Raw genomic sequence first — 19,694 nt, 5'->3', positions numbered from 1 at the left:
TTTTTTTATTTTTGTTATTTAAAAATTTGTTTGCAACACATATTCTAAGTTTGTTCTCCCAAGCACCTGAGCTGTTGTAGCTGAACACCCCCTCCCTAAAAACCCACCACCAAAGCTCTTGATTAAAAACAAACTGGCAAACCCTCAAACAAGTGCCTTTTAGTTTTCAGAATTATATATAATTAAAAACAAGGTTTTATAATCAGTAGTAGGTTGTGAGCAGTTTTAGGGGACATTGTGAGCTCCATTGATGATAAAAATCTGTGAAGAAATATATACAGAGATATACACACATATGAATGCGTGTGTATTCCTACCAACATCTGCTTTCACTTCTCTGTGTGTAATGGCTCAGCCTTCTCCCATTGAGAGAGGAGCAGTCTCAGTTACTACAGGACAGAATCCTGCATGTAAGCAATTACTGTGGATTATCTGATGTAACATAAATTCACTGCCTTTGGGCTTGCAAGTGACATGCCCTGACTTCCTACCTTGTATGCTGTTTGCTTCTTTAACACAAAATAAACCCCAAGCAGTGAACAGCACCTTTGTCTGATGAGTCTCATATTTGCTGCTGCGATTGCAAAGTCCCCTTTGTGCTGCACTAAGCTCTGGTGTGGATATTTTGCACTGCAGGGGAGAGCTGCCACTGAAAAAAATTAGCTGTTACAAATGGTTATTTCTAGTTACAATAATAAACTTTTACTGGGACTTTGGGAACCGAAAGGAGCCCATCCCTTAAACATATTAGTTTCAGAAGTGTATCTAGTACTGTAAACTTCCCATTATGCATTTAATTGTCAATGGTGTTTTTCCTAGAGGGTAACACTTTAAAAATAGCTGATACATCTCAATTGGCCTTTAAGTATTTCAATTCAGTAACAGTCATCAGAAGGTTGCAAGTGACACTCAGTAGTGTTTCTGTATTTTCTGGAGTGCAGTAAAGTGTCTGAGGAGTTTAGCTTGTATGTCATACCATAAAACAAAACTATGGAGTTTCTTCATCTAAGCAATTTATTTTTAACTCTGAAACTCTTGAGTCTATTTTCATTTTTGTTTATGTAAAAGGGAGAGTAGAATATTGCGTTTGTCTTAGTAGGATTATGCTGTGCAAAGCAGATGTTAAGCTCCTGTAACACACAAAGGGGGCTTTATGTTCTTTCACATCTGTCTGCATAAACAGCTCTGTTAACTCTTTAGGGCTCCTGTACAGAGCTCCTTGCTTCTATTAAGAGACTGCCTCAGGAAGGACTGATGGGGTTCCTATTTTGGAAAAAGAAACCACTCTTGAGAACCCAACTGAAGTCAAATAGTGCCCTCTTAAACTGTGTGAACTGCCAAAGGAAAGAACTTCCCCGTCTGTAGGAGTCCAAAGAGAAATCTTGAAAAGGTTGTCATATTTTATTGCCTTGCAGCTTATACAAATAGTACAATAGTAAGTCAAAAGTGTTTTCTCAAAGCCCGTGTTGTGAAGCTGCTTGGCATTTCTGTTCTTAGGCAGTTCTTGAGAGGCTCTTGCACTAGCAAGGGGTTTGAACTCTTGCATTTCTGTGCCAAAATCCATTAATGAAACTTCTTCATACCACATTGCTAACACTTTTTTTTCTTTTTAGAAACTGAGAAGTATCACTTTGTTAGAAGAAACAGTGCAGTATGTACTATTGTACTTTTCCTGCTGAGAAACCACCCCTAGATTAAATTCAAAAGCTCTTTTTAACCTTTTAGTCTTTAATGAAGGTTTCTCTCTTTTTGATCCTGATTTACTTTGGTGGTAGAATGTGAATTCTTAGAGATGTCTTTCATTGGGTGCACGTGAGCTACCAGTTACTGTGGGCTGTGTTCAGTCACCTATTTATGAATTGCATCTTAAATCTGGTAACTCAATTATCTGTGCTATGGGTTTTATGCAGCGTCGTGTAAAGGCATCTCTAAGGTGGAGGAGGGGTATGGTGGTGCTGGAGAATCTCAGCACACTGTCCACACAACTTTGCCTTGAATAAGTCATAGAGGCTGGAAAAGTGACATCTGACCATGCTAGTATATGTAGAAGGGGTTTACTACTGATTTTGCTGGGAATAGGCTTCCATTCTTTCTGGGTTCCAGGAAATTGGTGCTTAGCTATTTAAAAACTTGCCCCAGTTGAATTAAATCAGTTTAGTTTCACTACAGTGAGCATGTGTAGTGACACTGGGATTTTATTGTATGGTGCGTGTCACCTGCTTGTGGCTGATATCAGTATGAATGAAAAAGTCACTCTTGTACTGGAGTACATATCCTAATGAATTTAAATTCACACTCAGCACTTCTTCCCATGCAAACAAGAAACAAGCTTCCCCTAATGAGAGAGAACAGTTTAGCTTCTTTCTTCATGTCACTTAACATTGTGCAGCCCACCACAGCAGAACAAGTGATCAGTACTTTGTAGCCCCAGTGTTGCCCTGGGCTTTCCCCAGTGCCTTCTCCTGGTGCAGTGGCCTCTCCTGCAGGACCTGTGGACCCCACAGCAGTGGGCTGTCTGCACTCTTTGGTCTCTCCAAGCACTTGCATTGAAAGGGAGCCTTGGCTTTGCTGCAGGCAAATACCTCTCACCGGGGAGGGAGCTCAGAACTGTCAAGCAGCATTGGCTTAATTTATGATTTATCTGGGAATAACCTACTTGTATAATGGTTCAGTGCTGTACCTGAGAGCTGGGACTGCCTGGGGCTTGTTGGGGGGTGGGATTGTTCATCTTCAGTTGGTGACGTATTGCTGTCTAATGGGATGTGATTAGATGCTGGTAAGAAGCTGAAGGAATATTTGCTGTCAGGATGATGTTGATTTTAAGCCTCCCTTTGGTATCAAAGCAGCCTTGTAAATTATTGCAGATCCTTGGGTCAGTAGATAGGTTTCTACAGATTTTTATTTATGTTGAAAGTAGTTCTTTCAATAGTCTGGTTTTAAATGTTTCCCTGAAATTTTGGAGACCTGGGGTTATTGGAGAATAACGCTAATCCATAAAACTCAGAAGGTAAAATTAAGTGTTGCAGTCTTGCTACTAAAAATGAACAAAATGTATATAGTCAAAGGTAATGGAAGAAGAAAATCTAGTTTTTATAACTAGTGTTTATGAATCATAGAGATTTCTTCAAAAAACATTGAATTAAGAATCATCTTTAGTTGCCGAGAAATCTGCGGCAGAAAAGTAACCTGAAATTTTTCTGCATAAAACAGTATCAGCCTTCTTGAACAGTGCAAAATCTCTGGTGTCCTCATGGACTTGTTTCTGTGTGGTGCACAACGAAATTCCACTTGTCTGAATCATCTGAGTAAGATTTTTCAGAAAAGTTTTATCCTTCTCAGTTTTAAGTCCACTTAGAATGACCAAATGTTTAAAGAGAGGCGAGTGGAATGAATGCGCTCTTTGATACAAGATAACAAAGGCCGCAACTGAGAAGCTTTGCTGCTCTTTGGGTAAGCACAGTTGATTTAACTTGGTACATGTTTATGAATCCCCAAGCTAACTGTAGTTATTATACTTGAGTCATGCTAAACAAATAAAGCTTTGCATCTCAGGAGCCTGGCATGTGTTTCAAGAGGCTGGCATGCATTTTCTTTACATGATCACAGGAATGGCTTCCTTAACCTTTTAATTGGCAGGAAGAAAACTTACTTCATGGCCTGAGCCATGGTCGTCTCTTAATAATATAAACAGTGATGACCTGAACTTGATCTTTTAGACAAGGGACTCACTTTTCTTGGTAGCTGCATTATACAGACAAGCTAATGGTCGGGGTCAGCAAGGGGCTTTTGTATATCCAAGCACAATAAAGCTAGAAAGTGTTTCCTGCTGTTTAGCTAATTAATGCAGGGTACCACTCAGTAAGAATCAGCAGTGGTTTTGCTGCCTGTCACTGCTATTGTACTGCCTGCAGAAAGATACAGAACAAGGCATGTGGGAAGGGAATGAATTCTGTCTTGTTCTACCTATTGCAGGACAGCAAAAAATGCAGGGAAGTCAGCTATGGATTCATTTGATGAGAAGGGGAAAGGTGTGGTATTGGAATGGTCAAAGCATATTTCTCAGAGTTGTAAATAAATAACAAAAAGAAATCGATAATACTCTGTGTGTGATGTGCTGCTGCCAGCCCAGAATTATCTGTGTGTGTCCTTAAATTGCCCTCCATCCTGACACTGGAGGGCACATTTGAAAGGAAAAGACTGACAGCTTTTCTTTATTAGACTTTTCCCTTAAATCATGTTTTCTAAATGCACTGTAAAATAAAGAATGTTGAGACTTTAAAGGCGCATGTAACTTTGTCACATCTTATATTTTCTGATGAAAAGCTGCTGCAAAGCACTGAGTTCCTTTTCAGTAGCAAAATAGACAAAGGCATGTAGAGTTTGCTCTGATCTTGTATTCTGGTCAGGTACAGGTAAATGGTAAAGAGAAAATTTAAAGTGTCATAGGGAACAGCGTGCATTGCATGTAGTTGAGCACAAGGGAGCTGAATAATTCAATTTTTGTTATTACCTAGCTGGGTATGTGCTGCCTGTGGCTGCCTGCTTCTCAGCAAGTTTTTAAGTGGATTATTAACTAAGTGGAAGGCTGTTCGCAGCATCTCAAGTTTGACAGATGTGATTGTGCAGGGGGAGGGCAGGGGAAGAGGGTGGTTGCTCTCAAACAAAAGCTTCTCATAGATGAATGTGTTCCAAAATATATTTTGTAGTTGTGTTCCAGATTAAAAATAGATAAAACAAACGTTATAGATGTTTCATGCCCAGACAATAACACTTCTGTTTGGTTTTATTTTTTTTTTCCTTTTTCCAGAACTGCTTAATAAAACACGATGAGAATGGATACTCAGCAATAGTGGGAGACTTTGGTTTAGCAGAGAAAATTCCTGATCACAGGTATGTGAACTAATCTAAATAGACTGAGAGTTGCAGCGAGACTGCAGGTCAGAAGCTCCAGTCAGAGCCAGATCCCTGAGGCTGTTGTTGCATTCTGATACAGAGTTTGCAAAAAATATCCTCAGTCTTCGGTCTGGAACTGCAGGCTGGATAGCCAGAATGTTCCAGCCTTAATTACTGTCCATTTTGATGTTTAGCGGTGACATTTATTCTTCAAAAATGTTTCAATGAGTAGATGATTTACTCAAGCTTTTCAGTTCATCTTTTAAGCAGATACTTGGGAATTCTGGGTTTAAAAAACTCCACAAAAATACTGTCCAACACTCTGGATTGGGATGATTTTGTAATACATGTCATTTGTTGATTCCAAGCAACTTTAGCTTCTTTCCATTTTCATAAATAGTATCTGGGGCATTCTAGTACTCCCTTTAATGTCTGGATTAGTTGTTAAGATCCAGGTTTATAACAAAGAGTAAAATTAATTATAAAATTACCGTAGTTCACCATTTTACTTTTTCTAGGATGAAATTATAATCTTAAGTCATTTGAGGAATGCACAGGTGACTGTCCCAAGCTATTGTCACAATTGGAAATAGTCCTTTTGTCATCCCTCCATTAGGGAGATCAAGGACAAGGATTTCATTGTTCTCTCTGTATATTAGCTTGTGTATTTCAGAGTATTCTGACTGTGAAATGTGCCATCAGATTTTCTCCAGTGTGTGCTTCTGAGTAAAATAAATAAAAGCCTTCCAGCTCTTTTGACTGCAAAGAGAACAATAAAAGTTGATCTCAGCTATGTACAGTTTTTAGACTGCATGTATCCTAAAACCATATCTTGGGAGGCCTAAAGGCTTGTGTTAATGTTGGTGAAATATTGATGTAAAAGCTTAACAAAGTCTTAATTTCCAGAATACTGATAAGTGCAGCCAATGTGTATCTTGTAGCTCCTCTGGGGCACCCCGTGAGGTGCTGAAAGCTTCAGCGGTATTCGAATGAACCCATCACAGAATCAGAAAGGCACTACAGGTGCCTTAAGTTGTTCTTAATAACCAGTTTTTAGATGCCCTGAAAACTGAACACTGACAGTAATAGCTTGAGTAGCTACTGAAATAAACAACTTAACAGAATTGCTACATTAGGCACCATTTTGGTTTGATCTAGTCTTGCCTCCATTTTGAAAGGCAGCTTTGTTGTTCTCAGTTTGCTGATAGCAAGCCATGCTATCTTGAAGCCTTCAAAGCCCTTTATTTTTTTAATAGGTATTCCCTCAAGGTCAGCTGGGTGACAGGCTGGAGGTCTTTCTTAAGGCCCCAGTATTCAGCCATATGGAAACTGCAGATTTTTCAAATTGGATCTATTCTGATTACTTTTAGTTTTTGCCTGTTAAAGGATTCATTTGGTCAATCTTGATTTTTTTTTGTTTTGTTTTGTTTTAATTCAGTTTGTAAACAGGCTGTGCTGACTTCATTCAGAGTTGCTTATCAGTATATACATAGAGATGGATACCTGCATGTCTTGCTGGATGAATGGATAATTCAGCATCTGGCCTGAAACCGATGTCCACAAACCTTTCCATGTACAGATAAAGGAGCCAAATCTGCCAGGAGTTTGGAAATAAAAATTATTGAACAGCTATGACCTTAAAATAAACTTTTTTTTTTCCCCCAAAGTGGCCAGGCACTTAAAAACTAGAAATAAAATGTGAGTTATTGATTGGGAAAGTTAGTAGCAATGCTTGAGCATTTAATTAATAATTCTTTCCTCTCTCCCTCCACCCCTCTCCCCCTTCCCCCTATCTATCCCATATCTATATAGTGAGAAGTTACCAGTGGTGGGTTCACCCTTCTGGATGGCACCAGAAGTTCTCAGAGATGAACCCTACAATGAAAAGGTAGGTACATGATATAAATGTTAGCTGTCAGGTATTTCTCTTCAGTAGCTGTATGCAAGATTTAGAATTTCAACAATAATAAAACTATTGCTATTTTCACTTGTGATATTTCTGTACTCAGGTCATTCAGTTTTAGGGAGAGTGAGAGTTGAATAGCTAATATTTTTAATTCACGGTGTGTAATCTTACATGGAAATAGAATTAGATTTAGGGTTTTTCTCTGTGATGCTATTTCCATTCTGAAACACCCCACAGGCCAAAATGTGATAATGGTTTGTTGATGTAACACAATTTCATTTAACCAAGTCTCAAGAGAAATGTAGTGAAGTTGCTTCCCATACACTAGTGAAATCTGGGTGGAAGTAAAACCTGTATGTAAACTGGTACAATTATGTGTGTTGTATATGTGTATATATATAAATCAGCATTTCTTAAGGTAAGATTTCTTGATAAGATAAAAATGCTCTCCAGAGGTATTTACTAGTTTTCCTATTTGTGTCATTGGGAAATGTTTCTTTCAGAGGAGGATCAGATCACACTGGATTTTGAAAACAGTATTTTCAATCAAGCTCTTCTTTACACAAGATTTTCTCTCCGTTACTTCAGCCCTACTAGTGCAGCTTTTCTGTGATAAAACCCACATCCTGTACCTCTTTATAGCTAGTAGTCAATAATCTGTTCATTGGTAGTAGTTTTAACTTGCAGGAAGGCAATAGCTACCTCAGTAATTAATGTAATAATTACCATTTCAAAGCTTTTTAAAGAGTTACAATTGATCTAAATTAATAATAAAGTACCCAAGTCTGTGGTGCCACATTCTTCACCAACCCTGGGGCATGGAGGATTAAAGAGGAAGCAGGTCTTACACCTCATCAGCATGAAAGGTGACATGTAAACCTGGCTGATATGTATGGGATGAGGGATACAAGCTTCTGCTCTGTAGACTTGTATTCCATGTTTTCCTAAATTTTGTTACATGAAAAACTCAGGTGGGTGGAAATCTGAGGAACTGTGCAGCTCCAGGGGTAGTCAGATAAGTGATTGCTGAGCATCATGGAAATTGAGGCTGGTGTGCAGTGCTACTGGAGATCTCAAGCTTTGGGAAGACACTGTTTTCTCCAGAGGTACTGAACCCTGAGAAGAGACAACTGTAATTTTTCTTGAAAGCAGTATTAATGTTCTGGATAAGCTTTCATCATGTGTATTCTAAACCCGTTTTTCTAACCACAGTGATACATAGGCATGTCACGTTTTTGGCTAATTATTCCCATCTGTAGGACATCAAATGCCAACTTCACCATTCTTTATGCAAGGAAGGATTATTTTTTTGTTTGTTTTGTTTGCACACTGCTGAATTAAGAGTGGTTTGGTGGGTTTTCTCTTTTATTCTTGAAAGAGTTTTAAAGTTATCATTGCTGTTTATGCAACAAGAATGCTTTACTGTGAGCATGTGTTTCTTCACGTGGAAAATGTTAGCTAATAATGCAGTTGCTCAGTGTTGTAAGGCTGTGGTGCCAGTTTAGTTGTTCCCCGATAGCCATTTGGGGTGAGGAGAGACTCCCTGGCAGATAAGAACACTCAGTATTCATAACTGAACCCTGTGTCTATTAATTTTTTTTTTCTCTCTCTCAGGCAGATGTGTTCTCCTATGGTATAATTCTGTGTGAGATTATAGCAAGAATACAGGCAGATCCAGACTATCTCCCTCGCACAGAGGTACGTGTCACATTTATAACGCTGGTGGGAGGGGGTGAGTCTGCCATGATAAAGGCCTGGCCTTTAGAACTTCTGGCACTGCTGCCAAAGATACGATGAATAGGTGCTACATTAAAAATAGCCTGTAAAAGGCTTTTGTTCTTCTATGCTGTTATTGTAGGAAGCTCCATTGAAGACACTTTCCCAGAGACTTGGTGCAGCTGCGATCCTCATGGGAATTCTTTTCTGCCCCTAACTGGCAGAACATTGAGAGCACTGCAATGCAAACTCTTCCTTTTGTGGAGTGATAGCTCATGTAGACTTCTTGCCAGGTTCAGAACAGGGCACTTTTGGCATACTGCATCCACTAAGCAGCCCCTCCTTGTGAAAGGGGCAGGACCTGGGTTAACAGCAGCTAAAATAAGCTCACTCTTATTTTTGCATGGACTCTGCTAAGCACTGTGGATCTGAGCTATAATTGACTAATCAAAGATACTTCTTACTTTCTTCAATTGCCTTTTGGTTGAATCACATCTGCAGGGCAGCTTTTTGCCCTCTGGAGGGGCTCTTCCAAATTGTCTATCCCCCTCTGATTCTGAAAATGTGAAATTGTTTAGGTCTCAAACTGCAGTAAGTAAAATTCTTTCGCTTCTCTGGCCTTCACATTTTATAGGCGTGCACTTAAGGAACTGGATAACTTGTATTACCAGTCTACCATCCCCAGAAAAGTTAACCATTTTAACTGATACATTTTCATCATAGCAAAGTCTCTGGTTTTATAGCAGGCTGTTAATTTGCACTGTGAAAGTCACCACAGTGAAACATCACAGTATAAGAGATTGTTTCCAGATCCACACAGGCAACATTTCAACTGCAATGGATTGCAGTTGAATGCAGGAAGAAGGATGGGCTTTGAAGTCAGTCCGTTCTCTTACAGGTATCCTGTATCAGTAATCCCCACTGGGAATGCTGCAGTTCAGAGTGTGCATGAAGTTTTCTTAAAATTGTCTGCATGTGGTTGTTGAGATGGTGTTCCTGGCTATTCCTGATAACTCCACGTAGGGTTCCCCTAAAAAGAAGATGCTTTGGGCCAGATAGCAGACCTCACTTATATCTCTGTGTTGTGTTTTTGTTCGTACAGAATTTTGGATTAGATTATGATTCCTTCCAGCACATGGTGGGAGACTGTCCTCCTGACTTCCTCCAGCTGGCCTTCAACTGCTGTAACGTGAGTATCTTACTTGAAGGGGAGAGGCCTAAACTAGAGTTCTCTAAATCCCTCTGGCTTTTGAAGATAGAGCTTAAAGCATTTACAGAAGAGGTTTGAAGAGCCTACCTATAACAGCAGTGCCTTCTGATAGCCCAGAAAGTCCCTTGCAGTTTTTATAATCCTTCCCTTCCCCTTGCCAAAAGGTGTATCTTGTGTTTTTGCAATTCTGTGTTCTGTCATGCCAAGCAAACAGAACTGAACAGCTTCTTGCAGGCTGCTCAGGCTGATCCTAACCTGTTGGATGCTATTGAAACTGGGTAACCCTTGGGCTGACAAAATGCAGCTGTTACTGTGTACAGACCTACTGAGCTGTGAAGAAAGGGTTCTGAGCTGCCCTCCCAAACAGAGGGGACAAACAATCCAAGGGCAGGCATTAAACTACTCTGGATACCTTCGTGGCTCCTCACTGTGAAAATTCCAAGGAAGTAGATCTCTCTTGTTGGTTATCCTGTAACAGAGTTGCTAGTATTGTATAGTAAGCTGGTTTATATGAAATAAGAGAACCTGAGCTGCCACCAGATTCAGATGAAGTTGAGACTGTCCAGTTTGCACAACCTAAGTTGAGGCAACTTCTAAAAGTTTTATTGCACAAAATTTTGCCAGGGACTCACAACCAGGCCATACTGGAACCAGTACCAGCACTGTGTCCAAGTGAGTGCTTGTAAGAAAAGTCTCATCTCTTTGTGCTTTTGATGCTTATTTTTGACCCGAGCTCTCTCTCCTTTGTATTAGTGCAAATGCACATGCTTCATGAGAGCACGGTATAAAGGTGAGACTGGGGGCATGACTGCTGCTCTTGACACCAGATAGCATAATTTAATTCTAAAAATGTTTGTGGAACTTACCGTGGACAAGCTACTTCACTCCTGTGGTTTCACCTTAGTACAGCAGAGCTTGTTTCACCAGGACATTGGTACATCTGACTCATGTTTATGAAGTGTTTTGGTTACATGAGCGCTAAAGGTTTTGGGTAGAGGTAGGATTTGACTTGGGAAATATCAACTCCCACCTGTAGACTCCAGAAATGGTACTGCATCCAAACACATGGTGCATGATTCAAAGCAATTTCTCAGCACAGAAACTCAGAGAACAATTGCTCATGAAGGAAGGGGCAGTGACCTTATATTTTCATGTTAAGAATTTGGTATGGTCAGAGAAAAAGGATTTTCTCCTACTGATTATTGTCAAATGCTGATTCTTGTGTAATAAATATCCCTTCCCCGAATTGAAATGTAAATTACTTTCATGTGATCAAGCCATTAATATGCTGATTTCAGCATGGGCCATGCTGGAATTCACTTAGCACTCACCTAGTAGAAGGAAAGAGGGGATAAACAGATAAGGCTTTCTTACATTTTCCTAAGCATGCTGTGCTTCAGTAATAGGTGATTGGTGTGATAATTTGCTCTTAGACATGGACATTTTTATTATTTAGTAAGTAAAAAAAAATGTAAACTGTATAGCCTAGCTGATCAGCTGAAGTAATGTGCAAACTAATGTGCAAAGCCCTGGGGTTTTCTACAGCTGGGAAATGTGTTTTAGGGCACGTAAGAAAAACAGTAAAAACTGACATGTATGAATAGTGGATTAAAATGTCTTTAATTTGCTGTTATAAAGTGTGGGATTTTTTAAATAAGTACCTTCAGGGAAGGCTCCCCAACAACTATAAGCCTACTTGTGTGAATATTTAATAAACATAATCATAAATGATCATGCAAAAAGTTTACCATCACAAGCTGAGCTGTGGGCAACTGCTGCCTTAAGGAAGAATCTTTTATTCCATTTGAACAGAATCTGGCCTGCTCAGGGATGGAAGAGGCAAGTGGTGCTCTGAGTAACTTTTCCATTGGTGCCTTTGTCCTGGATCTTACCTAGCATAAATTAAAATAGCCAGAGAGCCCCTTTTATTTCCTCTAACTTCCTGTAGCTTGCAACAGCTCCTTAAGCTTTCCAAATGAGTAAGTTTGTCAGAGTACAGTGTGTGCTTCAGTGTTGCCCCTGCCCTAGTCTTTCAGTGAAACAGGGAAAGCAGAAAAATGTTTTCCAATGCCAGGAAATTCCAGCTGCTGCATTAGAACAACTTTCTTGCTGCTCTTGAGCTCTTCAAGTGCGATTTGTTTGGTTGGTTTTTATTACTGTACATGTGAATTTTTAGCCCTTCACCCTGTGTTGCTGGAAGGTGTTCTGGCATTGCTGATCATACCAGTTCTTTTCAGAGAGATCCATCTCGTAGGACCTGCAGGGCAGTACGAGGGAGGTCTTGGAGGTTTGTTGTGCACAAAGCACCACTGTTCCCATTGTAGAGGTGAGATCTGTCTGGGCTTGCCCACTCTGAAAAAGCCTTTAGAAGGCTGGAAACAGGAATCAGGTCAAGCAGAATATTTTGTTATTACTGTAATGAGGTTAACTTTCAGCTGGTGAATTAGATACCGATACCTACAGTAGTTAAACCTGTAACATATATACAGGGTCAATGTTCAAAATTATAAAATGCCTTCTAAGTTACTATCTTAAATTAAACTTCTTGGCCTGTAGTTCAGTTTTAGTGTTGGTCTTTGTTTAGAGTTTCATTTCTGCTAGAGTGAATAATTAAATACTTACTGAGAAATTCAAACTGATACAGGGGGAATATTTTACCTGGGTTTTTTTTTTTCTAATATATTACTTGGTCAAGTTATATAACTAATCTTGCTTCCTTGCAAGACAGACCAGTACATCAAGTGGTAAGGCTGATTAGCAGATAGAAAGATGCATTTTCAGCAATGCCATTTAGGTGGGTTTTAATTAAAGCCACAGGGAGATGATAGAAGAATTACAAACTTTTAAAGAATGACATAGCCATGTTGCTCTGTATAACCCTTTTGAAGTAACGTTAGTACATAATCTCTCTCTGATAACCAGAGTCCAGAAAGAAATCTTGAACTATTCGAGCTGTTCAAAACAAACAAAGCCCCATCACAAGCCATGAATCTGACAGATTCCCACCTTGTCAGTTTAAAATTCATCCTCTGCATATAATGTTTACAACTTGATAATTAAATGTGAAAAGTATGATAGACAGAAATGCCACTTTGCAATGATAACACACTTAAAACAGTCTTGAATTTCCTTAGTTTCTTCAGATTGTCCCTGTGTCTGTCCACTGTGTGAGCAGAATAGCATGGACAAACCCACATGAACTTATTTGATTTGTGTCCATTCACAGATGGATCCAAAGCTGCGTCCTTCATTTGCTGATATTGTCAAAACACTGGAGGAAATGTTAAACCGCCTGAGAAATGAGGACTCGGAGAGAGAGAGAAAGTTCTTGAACCTTGACAACAGTGAAAGAAAACCAAAAGGTAAGTGTCAGTATTGTATAAACATTGCTGCATGCTAATAGGAAGAGGGTACAATGCTTCATATTTTGAAACCTGAGATTTCAGCTATATATGGTATTATTTACACCTTATGAAAAATTTTACTTGAACCTTGAAAATTATTCTGGAGCAATGCTGTGTACTTTGCACTACAGAGTGTCCTTTGGGGAAAAACCAGCTAACTGTTTCTTAAAGTGCCTCATGAGGTTTTGCCCACAAGCTCTTGAGGGGAAATTTAGAGTTCATTTGGGAATGGTTTTGTAAGTTGCTAACAGTATATGAAAATCCATCAACTTTTTATTTATCCCTGCCCTACTTAGTAATTTCTTCGGTGTATGTTACATGTAACATTTAGAAGCTTCTTAAATTCCTTCAAGAGGAAGAGCACAGAAGATGCAAGAGTATTATAAAGTACGTAGAAATACTCTGAAAGACAGGAAAAGGTAAATCCCAGGTCTGCTTGGGAATGTTGGCCTTGAAAGGTTTTCTCTAAAGCTGTCTGGTGCCACCTGGTGTGGGGAGCAAACTGGTAGCCTGGGCCATATTCTGACTGGGGTGTCTCTTATGGTAGTACACTTCTGGCACTGGGAACTTAGAGTACAGTAAAAACAGTTTCTCACATTGTGTATATGTATAAATATGCAACACATGTACATAGCCATCAATCTGTAATATGGTTTTAGATTGCAATGATTATTCTCTATTTCAAACCACATAGAGTTAATGCATGTGGTGGTTCTCCCACACCTGGAAAGCATCTAAGAGAGGTGTGAGTTAAAAAGGAAAATGTTTTTTTTGGTTTGGTTTGTGTTGGTTTTTTTTTTTTTCATATTTTTGGCATTCTCCCCTTGGAGTGCATGTACAAAACAAGTACTTCTTGAAGAAGTGTTACATGCTGTTCTTTGACTTGTATAGTCTTTCCTACATGGAATGACTGCAGTCTAAACTGTGGCAGTATTTAGAGGGGAAAGTGAAAATCCATATGTGCTTATTCTGGAAATGGTAATCAAAAGGAGATATCACTTCTTTATATTCATTTGTTAAGGCTCTAACACAGCTCTTCAAAGGCACCTTGAGAGCCAGTGGCAGATGCATGTTCCAAACAGTCAGAGTTAGCATCTACCGTTTTCCCAACCTGTTCTAGTGATAACAGCTTTATTTATATATATGTATGTGTGTGTATATGCAAATACACATGCATACGGACAACTTTAAAACTCCTATTCGTCAGGGTCAAACAATCACTTACCCCTAGTATCCTGGTTTTGTGTTGGATAATGTACTGAATGAAGGCTGCGATGGAATTATTTAAAATCTTCATGGTACTAGGATGGGCATTTATTTTGGTCTCAGACTTTTTCTGTCAGGGTTAAAAAGTCCCAGTTCCTTTGGCAGCTAAGTTTTGTACTTGTTCTCTTATGGCCAGTATCACCAACAGATCTTGGGCAACCTCTGCTGGAAGCCAGAACAATAAATCTAGAAACATGCAAATTGTTCTTCTCTAACATCCTGTGCCGTCTCTGCTGTGGCAGTGTACTGGCAGCAAGGAGGTTTGAAGGGGCTCTAAAATACACTGAGGAGAAGAGAATGGTGTACTTGTGTCTGTGCAGGAACTCATAAGGAAGGAGCAGACATGTGCTTATGGAAGATAGTTTGGAACATCAGAAATGCAGCTTTTTTTCTTTACAGTTGTCATGAAGGCTCTGCGAGCAAGCAGACATACAGCTGTATAGAGCTTCTCTAAGCTAAGAGTGTTTCTCTTTTTCTACTCAGGATCAATTGAAAAAGGACCCGGAGTAAAACGTTTGAGTTCCTTGGATGATAAGATCCCACCCAAGTCGCCCCGTCCCCGTCGGAATATCTGGCTGTCACGCAGCCAGTCGGATATCTTCTCCCGCAAGCCTTCCAGGAAGATAAATGTGCAGGACCCCTACTATACACCAAACAAAGGGTTAGGCCGGAAAGTGAATCCCTTCAGTGCCCGGGAGGACCTCAAGGGAGGGAAGATCAAATTCTTTGACATGCCGAGCAAGTCTGTGATTTCCCTCGTGTTTGACTTGTACTCTCCGGAGGCAGGCGGGGGCCTGAAAGCCAGCCAGTCCCACTTCCGGCAGGCATACAGCACAGACTGGCAGGAATTTTCCCTGCTTCCTGGGAGGAGATGCAGATCGCTTCCACTCTCTCCTGAATTACCACACAAGGAATATGGCCTGTTTGGAGGACTGTCTTCAACCGTTGGCAGGTGTGACCCAGCCCAGCTTGGTGCAGAGGTTCGGCAAAAACTCCTGAGTAGCAGTAAATATGGCGTGTCAGAGATTCCCCCCTTTCACGCCAAGCATCACAGACCAGAATTTCTTCTTGCACCAGGACAAGAAGAGGATATGGACTGTTCAGATGGGCCAGTGGCCCAGGAGGAAAATGGGTTTTGCCTTGTTAAGAACACGTGTGGAGCTCCAGCATGTAACCAACCATTAGTGCTGGCCCAGCCTGAGCCTCTATCTTACAAAAAGCTCCCAGTTGAGAATTCAGTGAACTCTGAGGGACGTGGCTCCTCACAAGTGTTTGCAGGCTGTCTCCCATCTGAAGAGATGGAGGTGGAAGATGATCTACTGAAAAGTACTCTCTTAGAGTCCACAAAGCCTCTGTTCAGTGTTAGTCCTTCCAACGAGCTGAAAAGAGAGGCATGGCCCTTCAGGGAACAGGATGGGGACAGTCCTGCCCTGTTGCCTCAGACCTCCTCCAACATCTCAGCAAGTGGCAGCACAGAGTCACCTTGTGACATATGAAGAGAGGGCTCAAACTGAACATGTCCTTGAGGGAACAGTTGTTCCCAGTTGCTTAAACTCTGTTTTTCTCAAGTGCTGGGCTTCACATTTGAAAGAGACTCAGCAGATGATGGGAGCTGCCTGTCAAACAGATTGCTGCAGACAGTGTCTGGAGAGACTGATTATTTTATAAAACTTTATTTCAAACTGTGCTTATTCCCGTTCCTGATTTACTTTAGGAGGGGGAACTACTCCAGCCAGAATGGCCATGTGAGCCCCACAGCCTTTCCAAGAGGCAGCAGCCAGAGCAGGCACCGTGTAAAGTTTGACCTGGATTTCCAGCATGGAGTATTTCAAGGCCTTAAGCTCCATGTAGAGTAGAAAGAATGACCCTTAGGTTTTCCCTCTTTCTCTGACTGACCAGCTGCTCTAAGCCACTGCAGATTTGTCATTAATTCTGCAGCAGTGCACGTGAGTTGGAGCCTCTGTTTTAGAAACAGGCACAGAGCTATGTTGAGCAGATAGGAATGCTCTCTGGTTCCAGAGCTGCTGTGAATGCTGTTGCAGCATTAAACAAGCTCTTCATTCAAAAGCAGCAAAAACAAAACCCCTCATGCTGGTCACAATCTGCAGGCTGAGTCACATGACAAATACTTTGCAATTAACAAGAAAAATCTGTTCCCTGGTGTTTCATTTTCCCTTGGGATTTGGTAATGATGTTTAATGCATTAGTGCAGGGAAGCTCTCTTCCTTGTACAGCTCTTCATGTACCTCAGCCCAAATGTGGAGAAGATTTGCCCAGGGCACAGAGAGCCATATTCCAGGCATTGTGATTTCTGGGCTTCTGAAGAAGCTGCCCCTAAGAGTAACAGCTGTACTGAGCTTTTGGGGTGGTGGTGGATGTGCTCTTATCGCTGAAGAACTGAATGAACATCATGATCTGTTTCTGCAGAATCTTTAAATACAATAGCTACATCACAGTTGACTATTACCACTAAGCTAGAAGGGTCACATTCACCTCCCTCTCTGGTACAACATCCCATCTCACTGATTCCACTGCAGTAATGATGGCTCCTCACTTAAAACCAGCTGCTTGACAGAAGACAGTGATCCCCTGCTCAGGGGAAGTTGCCAGCAGTGTTGTGGCCACACAAGTGCTCTTAGAGAGGATGACTCACAGGAAGGCTTTGAATTGTCAAACTAAAGAAAATTAGCTTGTCCCAAATTAACTTCTTTTTCCCCTCTACAGAAAGAAGCTGCTGTCTTTTTTGGCTTCTCCTGTCACTAAATAGGATGATCTTTTTATTTTTTGATATTATTTTTTTTTACTTCCCTTCACCAGCAGGTACATGTGAAAGAAGCAGCAACATGAGCTTTAATGCTGCTTGCTGGAACCAGCATCAGTGATCTCTGCTCTAGGACACGATGCGTGGGGAAAGCTTGTTCTGTGATGAGGCTTGTGCAACATCCTTTTCCATTATCATCATCCCAACAATATGGGATTTTATTTTATGGGGGTTTTTTTAACCTATATTATCATTCCTAAGTGAGGTATGCATTGCATGCCTGCTGAGCAGATGGTGATGCAGCAGAGAGTCCAGAATTTCATCCAGGTAGCCTGTTACACTCTCTTCCTGCTCTCTTGTAAGGATGAATAATGTAAGCTAGTCTCTGATGGAAGCCAGACTATTTCTACTCTTCTCCCATCTCAAAGAAAGGTTGGAGAAAGCCTTAGTTCTTTATCTTTCCAGAGGTGTAGGTAATTATTCCATGAGTTACAATTATGACTCTGTCTTGTGAAGTGTGTGTTAACCTGAGCAGCGGTTCTCCCTTTGCAGTGGCTGCAATGAATTTAATGAGAAACCCAGTGTTGCTGAGTTATGTAGCACAGTCCATTCAGATTAGGCAGCTGTTGGCAGTTTGAAAGAGAAAATGCCTGTGCTCACTAAGATCACCCCTTTTGGCCCACACCCTCTGCCTCTTGAAGGTGCTGATCTGTAGAATAGTCTGGATTCTGTATCGTGTCTGCCGAGTGCAGAGCAGCTTGTACAGCTGGCACTGTGTTGTGTGTAACTTCCTTTGAGGACAGAGAAACAGCAGAACTCAATTGCCAGAGTTGCCTGCCTTATGCCTGCTTGCTTTTTCTTTTTCTTTTTTTTTTTTAATACTTTTATCTTTGATACAATTGTAATCTTCTGGGAGGGAAACCATCAGCACCAGCTTCTGTTGTCACAAGGTGCATTTAGGTGCGTGACTTCAGACAAAAAAAAAAAGCAATAATGAGTAGTTTACTTTTGGATCATCAGGCTGAGGGAAGCTGCCCAGCATCCTGGAGCAGCCTGCAGCCTCATCAGAGAGCACACGCACACCTCTGGCTGCCTTGTGGCTCCCGGCAGCCCTGGCTGTCAGCTGACACCTCATCACGAAGCCTGTTGCCCTCTGTGGCACCCATTGCAGTGACCTCATCTGTTCTCTTACACCACTCTTACAATGTTTCCCTGCCCTGAACAGCTCTTACAAAGCAGCATGGCTAAAAGTTTTATTTTCTTAAATGTCCGCTCTAAGCACAACCAGCTGACGTGCATTGGGCACGTCTGTCGACTTTTCTGGCTCTTTGTCCTGAGGGGTGGAGAAGTCAGAAAGAGAAATTCCAAGGACTAGCAGCTCAGGCCTTTCCTGGATTCTTGGTCTGCATGGGAAGAGGCATGTCTATGAAACTGGAGTAAGAAGTAATTTTTAAAAAGAGCTAAGTGGTTGCTGAAACCCAGTGTTTCCAGGGGTCTGGATGCACTTGGAACTCACTGCATCTCATCCCTTTGGTTGCGTAAAGCTGAATCTGGGTTGCACCTAGCAACTGCTCCTAGGTTTTCTGCCTGCCTGAGGTTGCTTTTTGACAGGGGGCCATTTTCTGACAGCTACTGATGAACATGTGGTTAGCAAACTCCTTGTTTTACAGTGATGCAACAGAGTTTCATTGTGATTGGATTTTACCGTGATTTCGACTCTGTGGGAGCCGTTCTTGCTACGCGTCTCCGTGACGAGATCAAAGATGTTTTAAATTCCCTTTAAATCTCTCTGTATTGAATTCATTTAAATGTCTGTTATAAGCTATTTTCGTTGTGGTTGCAGGTTGATGAAACGCAGCCCAGAGAATGCATGTGAATTGCTGCCCTTCAGAAGCAGCGCAGCCCAGGGGCTGCAGCAGACTTGTACTTGTTGGAGAGGCATTGATGTGTTATGTGTAACAGAGCATTGGTATTCTTTGCCAGTACAACTAAAGACACTTGAATAATTCCTGTTTGCACTTAATGCTATTGTTTATATTGCATGTCACTACATTTCTATGCAAAACAAATAACCTTTTTTTTTTTTTTCGGGAGGAGGGGCAGCCAGATATTTGATTAAGTATAAAGACCTTTGCGAGATGATCTATTTTCGTATTTATGAAGGAGTTTTACGTCTTAATATTTTGCAGACTGTAAATAGCTCAACTTGTAATTAAAGGCTTAGGAAGAGGTTTGTAGCCTGTGTATAATAGTAAGTTAACACTGCCAGAAAAAGAAATCTTTGCGAAACAACTTTTCTAATATTGCGGATATTTATGAATATGTAAAGAAAGCACGTCTTGTTTTTATGTTGATTGACCTTCTGACTTTTTTGAACTATAGAAATGGTGTATGTTTTATTGGAACTGCAATAAGAAGTAACCAAAGATGAATCCAGTTAAATATTTTCATAATTTTTTTCTTGGTCAGGTTTTGTAAACTTTCCCAACTTGCTTTCAAAATAAAAATGAAATCAAGGCCTGAGTCTTGTCATTAAGA

General features: G+C 40.7%; 1 protein-coding gene across 5 annotated transcripts in view; it reads left to right on the top strand.

The window, feature by feature from the left end:
• The window catches only part of TESK2 (testis associated actin remodelling kinase 2), a 111,621-nt gene extending 91,945 nt beyond the window's left edge, over nucleotides 1–19,676 (top strand). For all 5 annotated transcript variants that reach the window (XM_051808125.1, XM_051808108.1, XM_051808118.1 and 2 more), the window contains 6 exons: nucleotides 4,808–4,890; nucleotides 6,706–6,781; nucleotides 8,414–8,497; nucleotides 9,618–9,704; nucleotides 12,952–13,087; nucleotides 14,879–19,676. In XM_051808125.1, coding sequence (XP_051664085.1) covers nucleotides 4,808–4,890; nucleotides 6,706–6,781; nucleotides 8,414–8,497; nucleotides 9,618–9,704; nucleotides 12,952–13,087; nucleotides 14,879–15,891 — 1,479 coding nt within the window. In that variant the 3' untranslated portion in view covers nucleotides 15,892–19,676. The remainder of the gene's footprint in view (nucleotides 1–4,807; nucleotides 4,891–6,705; nucleotides 6,782–8,413; nucleotides 8,498–9,617; nucleotides 9,705–12,951; nucleotides 13,088–14,878) is intronic.
• The last annotated feature ends 18 nt before the right edge of the window (nucleotides 19,677–19,694 follow it).

The sequence above is a fragment of the Manacus candei genome, unplaced genomic scaffold, assembly GCF_025592945.1.
Source record: "Manacus candei isolate 608988 ecotype Guabito, Panama unplaced genomic scaffold, ASM2559294v1 h1tg000005l, whole genome shotgun sequence".
Taxonomy (NCBI): domain Eukaryota; kingdom Metazoa; phylum Chordata; class Aves; order Passeriformes; family Pipridae; genus Manacus; species Manacus candei.
The sequence above is the reverse complement of the archived record's forward strand: the minus strand, read 5'-3'. Positions and strand labels throughout refer to the sequence as shown.